Source organism: Macadamia integrifolia, chromosome 5, assembly GCF_013358625.1.
Source record: "Macadamia integrifolia cultivar HAES 741 chromosome 5, SCU_Mint_v3, whole genome shotgun sequence".
Lineage (NCBI taxonomy): Eukaryota > Viridiplantae > Streptophyta > Magnoliopsida > Proteales > Proteaceae > Macadamia > Macadamia integrifolia.
The window spans coordinates 12,986,932-12,999,659 of record NC_056561.1 but is presented as its reverse complement, the minus strand read 5'-3'; the positions used below and the strand labels follow the sequence as shown (position 1 = coordinate 12,999,659).

At 37.5% G+C, this 12,728-nt stretch overlaps 1 protein-coding gene across 1 annotated transcript in view; it reads left to right on the top strand.

The window, feature by feature from the left end:
- The window catches only part of LOC122078517, a 13,476-nt gene extending 2,477 nt beyond the window's left edge, over positions 1–10,999 (top strand). The window contains exons 4-5 of the mRNA XM_042644532.1: positions 9,457–9,912; positions 10,260–10,999. Of these exons, the coding sequence (XP_042500466.1) occupies positions 9,457–9,912; positions 10,260–10,674 (871 nt within the window). The 3' untranslated portion in view covers positions 10,675–10,999. The remainder of the gene's footprint in view (positions 1–9,456; positions 9,913–10,259) is intronic.
- Positions 11,000–12,728: the final 1,729 nt, after the last annotated feature.

Genomic DNA, 12,728 nt, shown 5'->3' with positions numbered 1-12,728 from the left:
GGGATGGGGGGGATTGTCTCTTTGGTTTGTGTAGATAACATGGGGTAGGAAAGAATACCTGAACTGTTAATTCCATATTAATTTGGAAACTCCGTCCAAATTCCAAAACCAAAATCCATATGGTGAATTCAATCTTCAGTGGATCAGTGGAAGACCAGTAGAAGGTCGGTCTGGATTTTGTTAGCATAATTGTCAAAGGCATTATCTAGGTGCACATAAAGGTAGCAAAAAACATTCCTTGGGTCTAGGTAACTGATTGCCATATGTTCAGGATAAGACCTTTGTGGAAAAAATTAAATTAAAAGAAAATGAGAGGAGAAGAAAAACGGAAAACGACGAGGGAGGAGGAGGGGAGATGATACAGAGCAGTGAATGTAGCTAGTTGTAGAGATCTGCCTCATGTGCACTTGATGCTATCTATATTCTTAAGCATGTGATATGTACCCTTTGTACCCCCTCGATACAAAAGATACATGGTTGCACATGGGTATCTATGGTAGGTGGCTTGATTGATAAAGTCCACATGATAGGTGGCCTATATTCAGTTTGATATATATATATATATATATATTTTTTTCTTAAGTCGCTGGGATTATACATAAAGGAAAGGGGGGAGATTGGTAGACACGATTCAGTGAACTCTAGCAGTCCCGATTCTTCTTCTTCTTCCTCTTGTGATTGCTGGTTTATTAGTACTTGATACTGTTTCATGGTATCAAAGCACTAATTAAACTAGTGATTGATCATCTTTAATACTAGTTTGATTGGACTTTTCAGTTATACTCTCAGTTCTTTGCTGCAACAGCCCATGCAGCCTACCTACTGTTCTTTGCCCTAAGTTTGTGATGATTCAAGGATAATCTAGGTTCTATTATTATATGTTTATGCTGTCTATGAGAATTGTTGATTGAAGACATCATCTTCTATGTCTATATCTATTGCGGTTTCCAAATCTGGGTTTTTTTTCCTTAAAGTTATTAACATTTGATGGTTTTTAAGCCCATATCTGTTTGCGTTTGTTATGGATGAGTTGACTAAAAACATTCAAGGTGAGGTTTCATGGTGTATGCTTTTTGCGGATGATATTGTTTTATTGGTTGACATAAAAATAGGTGTCAATGCTAAACTGTAGCATTGAAGATCCGACCTAGAATCTAGAAGCTTTAAGATAAGTAGAACAAAGATTGAGTATATGAGATGTAACTTTAGTCACATTATGATTAATAATGACGCAGTAACTAGTGAAGAAAGAGAGTTGACGCAAAGTGACTATTTTAGATATTTGGGTTCTATCATTAATAAAGAAGGTGATCTAGAAGATGATGTATCATATAGAATTTAAGTGGGATGGACGAAGTGGAGGAGTGCTTTTGGAGTTTTGTGTGACCGACGAGTCCCGGTAAAACTGAAAGGAAAATTTTATCGGACAATCGTGTAACCTGCTATGATGTACGGGGCAGAATGTTGGACAGTTAAGAAGCGGCATATTGATTAATTATGTGTAGTGGAAATGAAAATGTTAAGATGGATGTGTGGGAAAACTAGGAAGGATAAGGTAAGGAATGAACGTATTAGAGCAGATTTGGAAGTTGCCCCAATTCATGAGAAGCTTTGAAAAAGTCGTTTGAGATGGTATGACTATGTCCAAAGGGGGCCATCGGATGCACCTGGAAGGAGGAGTGATCTGATCCAGATAGAAAAATCCAAAAGACCTAGAGGCAAGCAAAAAATGACCATACGAGAGGTAGTGAGGAAAGACATGCACAAACTAGGCCTTGTCCCGAGTATGGCAGCAAACATAGCAGATTGGAGGGCTAAGATCTAGGCAGCAGACCCCCTTTAGCTATGCCTTACTTTGTTAATGTTCTTAGTATTTTGTTTCCTTTAAATTTTACTATTCCTTTTCCTTGTCTTCTCTTAGATCCATGTGGCTGACCCCATTAAGTTGGGATAAGGCGTCGTTGTATTCTCTATCCTGCCAATTGATTGCATTGAGTTTTTAAAGGGTCATTTACCTATCGTCAAAGTCTACCGTTTTACGTTGTAGGGGTAAATGACCCAGATGTTCCATAGGGGTACTTATGTGTCATGTACACATCCACTTATGGTGTTAATATTCTATGTTTCTTTTCTTCAATCTTAGTCTTCTAGATTAGGTAGCCTCTTTCTTTGACTTGATTGCACTTTGACTTTATGTAAGTTTCCTTTATTGATTGGATAAGGAATGAGGGGTTTATTCATTACTGTTTCTATTTTTCTCTTAATAGAAAAAATTGTCATCTTTTCTCCTCAATTGTCTCTCTCTTCTTCTTTTTCTCTACTTTATTGCTGGTTTATTAGTTCTGGAAACAATATCAAATACTGATCAACCAACAATCACAAGAGGGAGTATAAGAATAATGAGAGAAGAAGAGGGTCTTTTCCTTTATTTATAATCTCAGCAACTTACAAAAAATAGGAAACAAATTCAAACTGAATAAAAGCCACCTACCATAGACGCTCATGTGCACCCATGTACCTAATGTAGAACTAGAATTGACAGGTCAGCCTAGTCCCAATGTTGCAGGATACTCTCAGAGAACATCATATCAAATACCAGAATAGTTCAAAACAGATTAATAACAAGGATGGGATCAGATCTGAGATTAAGAATATCGATCTCTGATTATAGGGTTTAAAAAATCAGAATAGAAGTAGATAATAAAGGGATATATGGAATGATGAAATTCTCTTAGAACCCTCTTTTTCTCTTGACAGAATTGAGAGAGGAAGTGATTTAAATACCTGTAGAATTAGGACAGATCTGTAACACCTTGAACAGCAAAGAAAAAGAAGATAATAAATTAGAAGAGGACCTCTCGGGCTTCACACTGCAGAGAGTCAACTAGATCAAACACCAATTTCGTCAGCCTTGATACACAAGACAAATCTCCATGGAGAAGACAATAGCGGCAGCCATTAATTTGTTTATCGAAATCATCTTTTTTTTAGGAGCCTCCTCGCTTTATTTATAATGTTGATAGGGGAGGGAATTACAAAATAGAAGGTTCCTCAAAAAGGAAACCGAATATTCTCCTAATAGTTATTAAAACTGAAATTGGAAACTAACTGAAATTAGAAACTAGGTGAAAATGGAAACTAACTACTAATGACTTGACTCAACTAATAACTTGACGCCTAATGAAACAAATATAACTCAAATCAAACCCAACAAAAAAAGGCAACTATTGAAAAGGAAACAAACTAGTAATCCCGTATGCAACCTTAGAGCCCCTCTATTAGATCCGTAAAAGTGGTCTATTACACTCAAAACACATGGGATTAAAGGCCGAACATGTATAGAACCCAACCCTAGGCTTATTCCTAATAAAACAAGACTATTTTGGTGATTAATCTGCATTAGTACCCCCATGGTATAAAGGGTCCATACCACTTGCTTAGCAAGTGTGAGTATTAAAACTAATAAAATAGAAATAAAGTAGAGAAGAAGAAAAAGAGAAGAGAGACAATTGAGGGAAGAAGATGATTCTTCTGCTATTGAGAGAAAAAGTAGAATCGGTAGTGAGTAAACCCCTCACCCTAAATGTACGACCAACCAATAAAGGAAACTTACATAAAGTTAGTGAAAGGAGCCTACCTAATTTAAAAGACTAAGACTGTAGGAGGCTACATAAAGTCAAAGTACAACCAAGTCAGAGAAGAAGGTTACCTAATCTAGCAGGCTAAGATTAAAGAAAATAAACAAAGAATACTAATACCATAAGTGGATGTGTACATGACACATACATACCCCATGGTACATATGGGTCATTTATGCCTACAACATATAAAACGCTAGACTTTAACAATAGGTAAAAGTTGGGTTGAGTTCACCCTAGGGAGTTTTCAATCATCCTTCAAAAACTTAGTGTAATCAGATTGCTGGATAAAAAATACCATCATAAATCAATAACTTGTGAAAATACCCAGATTTGGAAACCATAATAGATTAAACATTGAATATGATATATTCAATTAGCAATCCTCATAGATAACATAGATCGATAATAATAATCCCTAGTTTATCCTTGAATCATCACAAACTTAGGGTAATGAACAATAGGTAGGTTGCATGGGCTGTTGCAGCCAAGAATTGAGTATAACTGAACAGTCTAGTCAAACAAGTTTTGAAGATCAATCATAGTTGTCACGGTGCCAAGGCAAACCAAGGCGTTGTAGGGCTATTTAACCCCTTAGGTGCTTAGGTGACTAGGCGACCGCCTCAATTCAAACAAGGTGACCAAGTGCCATTTTTTTTTTCTCTTTTCTAACATTATTTAGTATGCTACATATACCTTGTATCATAAAAGATCAACATTAAACCACATCAAATCATCATTAAGTTATAAAAAATTAACATTCAGAGAAATGTTCTTGGTTCTATAATAAGTTTGACTAGTCAAATGATTTTAGTTTTACATGAGACATTTTGTCTTACGTAGAGCACAAAATCAGCTTTCCAACAAGTCTAAGATTACTTAAATTTGAATTTTAATGGCAGAGTTATGTTTTGGTCAAACTTATTTTAAAGTGCGTGAATGCTGTTAAAATCATCTTAATGAAAATAATTTTATGGATAGCAAAGCAAAAGATTATTTTATCAAACTTTTGGTTTTTAGCAATTTTTTACCATGATAAAATTTATGAAATTTCCAGAATTGAGAAAATATTAGCATTTGAAAGTTGAAAATCTCATGTACAACAAAAAATTCAGTTTTTGTTCTTGGACTTGGGGTTGATTTTTTATCCTTCTAGAATTTTATTATTTAACTATTTTATTGGATTCAAATATGGGGTATTTGATTATTTATGAATAATATATTAAATAAATGTTTATTTCATTTACTTAAATGATATTTGGCATGAATAAGTACCAAAACATTAGGCGACATTTAGTGTAATAAGGCAACAGTTGCCTAGGCGACACATTGACAGCTATGGAATCAACCAACAATCACAAGAGGAAGAAGAATCAAGACTGTTAGAGTTCACAAAATTGTCTCTACCAGTCTCCCTCCTTTCCTTTATTTATAATCTCAGCAATTAAAAAAAAAAAAATCAAAAAACAAATTCAAACTAAATACAGGACACCTACCATATGGACTTTATCGCCCAAGCCACCTACCATAGACATCCATGTACCCTTTGTACTTCCACAATACAAGGTGTCCATACCACTTGCTTAACACTCCCCCTTCAAGCTATAGCATACATATCACCTATGCCTAACTTGGAACACACTTTCCTGAATGCAGGACCAAACAAGGGATATGTAAACGTATCGTGAAGTTGCTCAGCCTAAGTAACAAACTGAGTGACGATCAACTTCATAATAGTATCGCACACAAAGTGAAAGTCCACTTCAATATGCTTGGTTCTCTCTTGAAACATGGGATTACTTGCTCGATACTCGGCCTCTGCATTGGTCCTTGCAACTGTAGTCTATTTCTTACTCTGCCAAATAACAAGATTACCACCCACAAATGTGCAATATCCGATGGTTGATCTCCTGTCATCACCAGCTCCTATCCAGTCAACATTAGAGAAGCCTACCAAATCAATACTCTGATGGGGAGGATAGATGAGCCCCTTTCGTTGTGCCCTCTTTAAATACTTCAAAATACAATAGGCTGCTTCCCAATGAACCTTCTTTGGAGAATGTATGAATTGGTTCACAAAATCAACAACAAATGATATGTTCGGTCTAGTGATAGCGAGGTAGATGAGTTTTCCCACTAATCTCTGATACCGATGATTGTCGGGGTGTCAATCGGTCGGTCCGGCTCGGTTTCAGTCCGGGTTGAGTCAATTTCGGTGTGGGAAAGCTGAAACCGAAACCGAACCAATAAGGAAATTCCAGTTTCGGTTTCGGTGCTGTTTGGTTTCGGTTTGTCTTCGGTTTCTTAAATCGATTTGTAACTGGGTTGGTTTTGGTTTTTGGTCCAGTTTGGATTCGAATTTCCATACAAATGTATACAAAACTATGCAAATTTTGATTTTTTTAATGAATTTTGGAGTGTTTCGGTTTCTTACCGGTTTGGTTTCAGTTTCGGTCCGGGTTTTGAGCCGGTTTTGGTTTGGTTTCGGGTTCATCCGGTTTCCGGTGCGGTTCGGTTTGGTTTTGGGGTTGCAATACTCCAAACCGAACCGAACCGAACCAATAAGGCTTCGGTTCGGTCCGGTCCGTGTTATCGGTTTGGTCCGGCCGGTTTTACCGTTTCGGTTTAGGAATTGACACCCCTAGATGATTGTCTTCAAAGTCTTCACTATCAGTGGAACCAAATCTCTAATGCGGATCCATAAGAGTATCAACAGGTTTTGAAGCCAACAAACCTTCCTTAGACAAAAGATCTAATACATATTTCCTTTGATACAAACTAATTCGTTGCTTGATACAAATTAATCTCTTGCTTATTCTGAAGAACTTCAATGCCAAGAAAATACCAGAGAGAATCCAACCTTTTCATCTGGAAATGCTGATGAAGGTAAGCTTTCACCTTAGTAATGTCAGAGGCATCATTATCAACTATAATGATATCATCCACATAGACAATCAGAAGAACTATCTTGGAATTCTAGTGCCGAACAAACATAGAATGATTTGAGTAGCACTGTGAAAAACAACGGGTAATAACGGAACTAAACTTGTCGAGCCACGCACGTGGTGATTGCTTCAACCCATAGATGACCTTGTGAAGTTTGCACACTCTATCAGAATTCTCCCCCTGAGCATCATACCTCTGAGGTCGCTGCATATAAACCTCTTCCTGAAGATCTCCATACAAAAAGGCATTTTTGATATCCTTCTACTAGAGAGGCTAGTCCAAATTAACAACCAAAGAGATAAGAAGATGAATAGAATTCAACTGTGCCAAAAGAGAGAATGTTTCAAAGTAGTCAGTATATCCTTTGGCCACCAACTGCGATTTAAGGCACTCAACAGGACCATCAGGGTTATATGTAATTGTGTACACCCATCATAGCAGTTGCTTAACATACATAAATCAATTCATAGAGGTCTTTGTTGGATGAGAAGAAAAAATACATACCAAAGAATGTTCCTGGTCATAGAACTCCACCACTTGTTCCCTAGACAGTTGATATCAACCGAGTTGCAGAGCTTTTCAAATAAGCTCCTTCACCACCTCCTCCTCGCCGATGAAAACATGTGATGAAGCCCCAACTTCTTGGCTTCTATGCATTTTAATGCAACGCTTTTTCATTATTTCATTTGCACCCCCCCCCCCCCCCCCCCCCCCCCCGCGCCCCTAACCTCCTTATGGGTTTATTTGTCTAAATATATTCTCTTTGCTATAAAGATGTTTACATTTATATGCTTAAATGGAGAAACTGGGGAATACATGTTAAAAATGGCCCTTGCCTTCAAACTCCGTAATCAAATGAATTTCAAGGCATAGTGGGAAGTTGGAAGTGGCGAACCTCTTCTTTGATTGGAGAATCACCTCAATAAGAAGAGCTCTAGTATGCATAGTTTTAAAGGCGCTGCTAAGGCTTCGCCTTACCAGCGCCTTGGCGCTGATGCGGTCTAGAGATGGTAAGGCAGTGCTCCGCCTTACGTGAAGTGGTGCCTTATGGGTTTTTTTTTTTTAAACGCATTTTAAAATTACTTGATGAAGATTCCAAATATAGATTTTTTAGTAGTAGGTGTATGGTTTTGTTAACACTTGAGATGTATGAGATCAGCTTTACTCCACCAAAAATAACCAAAACAAACAAAACAAAAACACGATTCACAAACAGGGTTTGGATTTTGTCAAGGGTTTTAAGAAAGGGCTTTGAGAAGGAATCAAGGAACAAGGAAGAACCATTGATCCAGGCCACCATTTTGCTCCGGCAGCGGTGAGCTTCATTCTTCTTTGACGGGAGTAGAAATATAATGGATGACCTTAGGACTTAGGCACTCATTTTGGCATCATAGAGGTAAGTATAGTAAATATTTGTATTTTTTATGTCTTCTTTTCTTTATATTTATAATTTTTTTTTATAATTATGTATTTATATTATATGTTAATATGTTATGATGATTAATGATTGATGATTGATGATTGATGATTGATGATTGATGATTGATGATTGATGAAGATGAACTTAGTTTATTCACTTTATTGATTTGTTTTCTTGATGAATATCTTACATTGGTATGAATATGAACATTTAATATTTATTTAACATATGAGTAATAGGATTCAACTAGGATTTGAGCCAAATAGATTGGTTTTATAAAAAAATTACACAAGAATGCTTTAGTCAATAAGGCGACGCTTTATTCCCACCTTATCGCTGAGGTGCTCCGAAAGACCCTCAAACGCCTCCGTCGCCTTACCGCCTTAAAAACTATGCTAGTATGCCACCCGGTGTACTCATTCTTAACATGCTGGCCTTGGTACCAAGAAAAGTTGTAGCAGGAGTTTCTATAGGAAGAATGAAATAAAGAGGAAAAAGGTTAATTGGTGGGTTAGGAAATTGTATGTGAACCTAAGAAGTCTAGTGTTGGGTTTGAGGAACTTGAAGCTTATGAATCTAGCCTACTATGAAATGTCTTTGGTTCTTTAATATGCTGCAAGAAGCATTGTTGAGTAAAATAGTTTGGATGAAATATGGGACTCATAATAGGGAGAGGCGCATGGAAGGACATTGTAAACACACATGTTCATCTTGCATAGAACCTGGCTAATGGTGAGGACTGGCTAAAGATCTGGTCCTCGGGATGTTAGAAAATAATCTTTATAGGAGAAGCAGACTTTGTGAACTCTGGCCTAGGAGTTAATAATTTGTTACATGGAAAGGTCTGGCTGTATCTAATTAATTTGAAATTAGAGAAGGTATAATTATGATGAATATTTGTAACTAACTTGTTGTCTTTAAGTTCTTTAGTAATAATGTGATGTTCACAAGGAATAAGGAGAATGAGTCTTTACATGGAGATCCAATAAGCCATGTTTGTCATTCACTTGAAGAGAAAGAGTGCCGAGGCAAATTAGCTACCATGTTTTGCCATTTGTCTGCTCTGCATGTTCTCTTGTTTATTTATTTTCTTCATTGCTGGTTACGTTCATGTCGTTGCTCGTCCCCCACCCACCCACACACCCACACACACACACAAACAAAAAAAAAAAAAATAAAATAAATGAAAGAAAGAAAGAGAGAAAGAAAGAAAGAAAGAAAGAAAAAAGTTTGATTTTAGAAATCTTGGAATTAAGGCTTCTTTACTGACTCTTGTAGGAAGTAATTTGTTATTATGGTTCTTCTATTTATATTTTATGTTTTGGATAGTCCATATTGCATTGAAATATACTAATAGTGGCAATGAGGCTTTACCCCTTGGCTCATTTATAGCTGAATATATTCCTTATGTATTTGCCAAAATGGCCTAATTGTGAAGAGTTTCTTCCACAGCGTAGGGACCTCTCGTGTTCATGGACCAGTCATACCAGTTGGAAGACCTTTAAAGATCCAAGCTTTCAAAGGCAGTGCCCAGAATGATGAATCAGGAAGCAGATCAAGTGGATATAAATTGCCAAAGGATTCTGTTAAACTCTCCTATGTACCACATAAGGGTGAAGAAACTGCAACAGATTCTCTAGATGTAAAGAATGTCTATGCTTCAGAAGGAGATGAAACTTCACTAGGATCTGTAGCTATTCAGAAGTTATTTAAGAAATGGTTGATGATTTTGCGCACACAATCTTCTACTCCAGCAACTAATGGAATTTTGGGTGAGGGACCATCTGAGAGTAAAATTTCAGAACATCAAAGTGAGGGCCAGACGCAGGTAGCAGTGAAGATTGTGAAGGCAGCCTGGTGTTACTTTCTGGGACTGGATGCAACGATAAAGATTCCACTACTGATATTGTGAGTGTAAGATGTTACATGGTACTATTGTAGCTTAGGAAATACAGACCATGTTCTTTTCCTGTTTGTTTGCTTTACATTCAAGGGAGTTTGCTATCATTGGTGTACTATTAGATAGAGACTTATTCCATCTGATCGAAGATACATGTCAATTTCTTTAATGTCCGATTGGTCAGTAGGTTCCTGATAGTCACCGACTTGTTAAAGAAAGTGAAACCAGTAAATGAGGAATTATACATATTTCGCATACTTTTGTGATGCAGCCATCATGCACATCTTTTTTTCTTCTATATATTATGATACAGATATCTAAGTATTTTATGATCAATCTACCATGTTTTTTGCAGCATACCTTGGTACATGGCAGTTAATATTGTTTATGGGTCCGGTGTTTCAAGGGAGTTGCGACCTTTGTGGATCCTTGGGCCACTGATCATGGCTCTCTACATTAAGCTGCTCCAGGGGCTCTGTGCTCTCTATGTCTTCACTTTTAAGCAGACAATGATTGCGGTGAAGAACATGCCAACCAACTGTGTACTAGCTTACAACTATATGGCCCAAGGGAAGTTCAAGGAAGACATACGGGCCCGTTTCTGGCAACCTGTGGTTGACTTTAAGAACTTGGACTACAAAGCATTGTCTAAGAGGAAACTGAAAGAGTTAGAAGAGTGGGTGGGTGAGAAGTACCTGGATTATGTAGAGTCAATATGGCCATTCTATTGCAGAACAATCAGGTTTCTAAAAAAGGCGAATCTCATTTAGATAATGAGATTGTGGGATAAGCAATCAGGTTTTGGAAGAGTAATCATCCACAGATTGTGAGATTTTATTGCCAAGGACAATTCTTTGCTACACGGAAGGTAATGAAATAGGAGCTTCAATCAGCAGTTTTTTTTTTTTCTTACCATTTAGTTGAATTGTTCCCCAGGGAAGATAGAGCTTGGTGTATCAGACTGAAGAAACAGTCTGCTCACTTGGGTATGGTATGGTATGGTATGTAAAATTTTTAAAGCACTGTGACTTTTATCTTCCCAATAGCTATTTTATTATTATTATTATTATTATTATAATTACTTTTTTCTCTGAATTGTATTCTGGGTTCTCTGAGGTACTACAGTGGTATGAGTAGTTCCATTGGTAGATTTTATGGTGGTGTGGGCATTTTATTTCTGTTACTGACTAAGGCTAAGCCCCAATCCAGCAGATATTTTCTTTCAGTGGGAGTGGAGGTAGAACTTGTGGGGGGTGGGGGTGGCGGAGCCTAGGGCTACCTGGGACAAACTTTGGTAGTTTGATTTGTTTCTAATTGCACATGAAATTCAAAGGCTAGGAAAGAATACCAGGCTCTTAATTTTTTCTTCTTCCCCACCCCCACCCCCACCCCATCCCGGAAAGGAAAAAAATCAAACAAGCTTTTTGTACATCACATCAAAGATTTGGGAGAGGGTTCTCTGAGTAAGAGGAGTAGCTTATCTCAGAGGAATTTCTAATCATTTTTCTTTTCTTTGAAAGAATTAATAAAAATATCATGTGAGGAGGGACAAGCTAAGATCCGGGTAGCAGATATCAAGTAGCTGTGTACTACTTTGTTACTGTTTTTATCATGGGTTGTTTCTTTCATATTTAACTTTCCTTTTTTTTGGATCTATGTAGCCGAGTCCATTAAGTTGGGATAAGGTTATGTTGTTGTTAGTATTATGTGAGGAGGTGCAAACTATATTACTTAAAGAGAGATTTTTTTTATTCCCCAAAGACATGGCTGAAGTTCAAAATAAATGAACAAGTTTTGATGTTAAACTTACAAGATACAAAAGGGCGGTGGGATAATTTTTGAGCTGATGGAGGAGGCTACGCCAGCAGCTCCTCTCTTTCTCTCTCTAGACACTTTCCTCCTGTTCCCCCTGATTGGTGGGTTATCCATACCGCTAGCTCATAGAACCCTCTCTTTAAAAAGGTGATTGTAATAGAGATGCGAGACGCAAAAAACATAAAGGAAAATGAAAACAGCCAAAGTAACAAGCATCTATGGGTGTAGGCAATTATCTATCCGAAAAAGGGACAGAGACAATCTTGTTTGCGTAGTCCACCACCGGGAAATCCAGGTGAACAACTACCTATACCCCCAACAACAACAGTTGGTGAGCTGTGGTACTCAAAAAGTCCATGTTCACTAGGAGGTCTTCAGTTTGAGCCTCCTGACTGTTATCTACATCCTCTCCCTATCTATCGAAAAAAAAAAAACACCCTATACCCTCTGTACAATGCATCTACCCGTATAAAACCTGAACTGAAATTGATAAAGGTCCAACCTGAGAAGAGACCTATAAAACAAAACCCTTTGGGCCAAGCTTCAGTTACAAATCAAAGACCAAACAATATCTCATTGTCCATTACATAAATGGCCTACATTCCGGGCTTGATTGGCTGCCCCTGAATAACCCCACTCACCCATGTGCGCCCTTAAAGAGCTGTGTTTTTTAGTGTATGGGCAAGAACAAAAGATGATCGATGTTCAAGATCAACCACCTTGGATGAAAATAATAAGATGTGATTGAGATGGTGTGACTGGTCACGTATAAAGTTGCTGATAATTAATGTTGTGTATCGAAATCCGTCATGTGGCAGTATATAGATGGATCCACGACGTAGAGAGAAATCATCACCCATCTCACTGGTAAAATTTGGACCCATCATAAGTGGGTCCTCTATCGCAAGAAATTGTAGTGCGTAGGGCTGGTGATGGAGGCTTAGCTGCCTAACCATCCCCTCCTCTAGGTATAGTAGGTGTAATTTGATGATAGGTTTCAACCATGTTT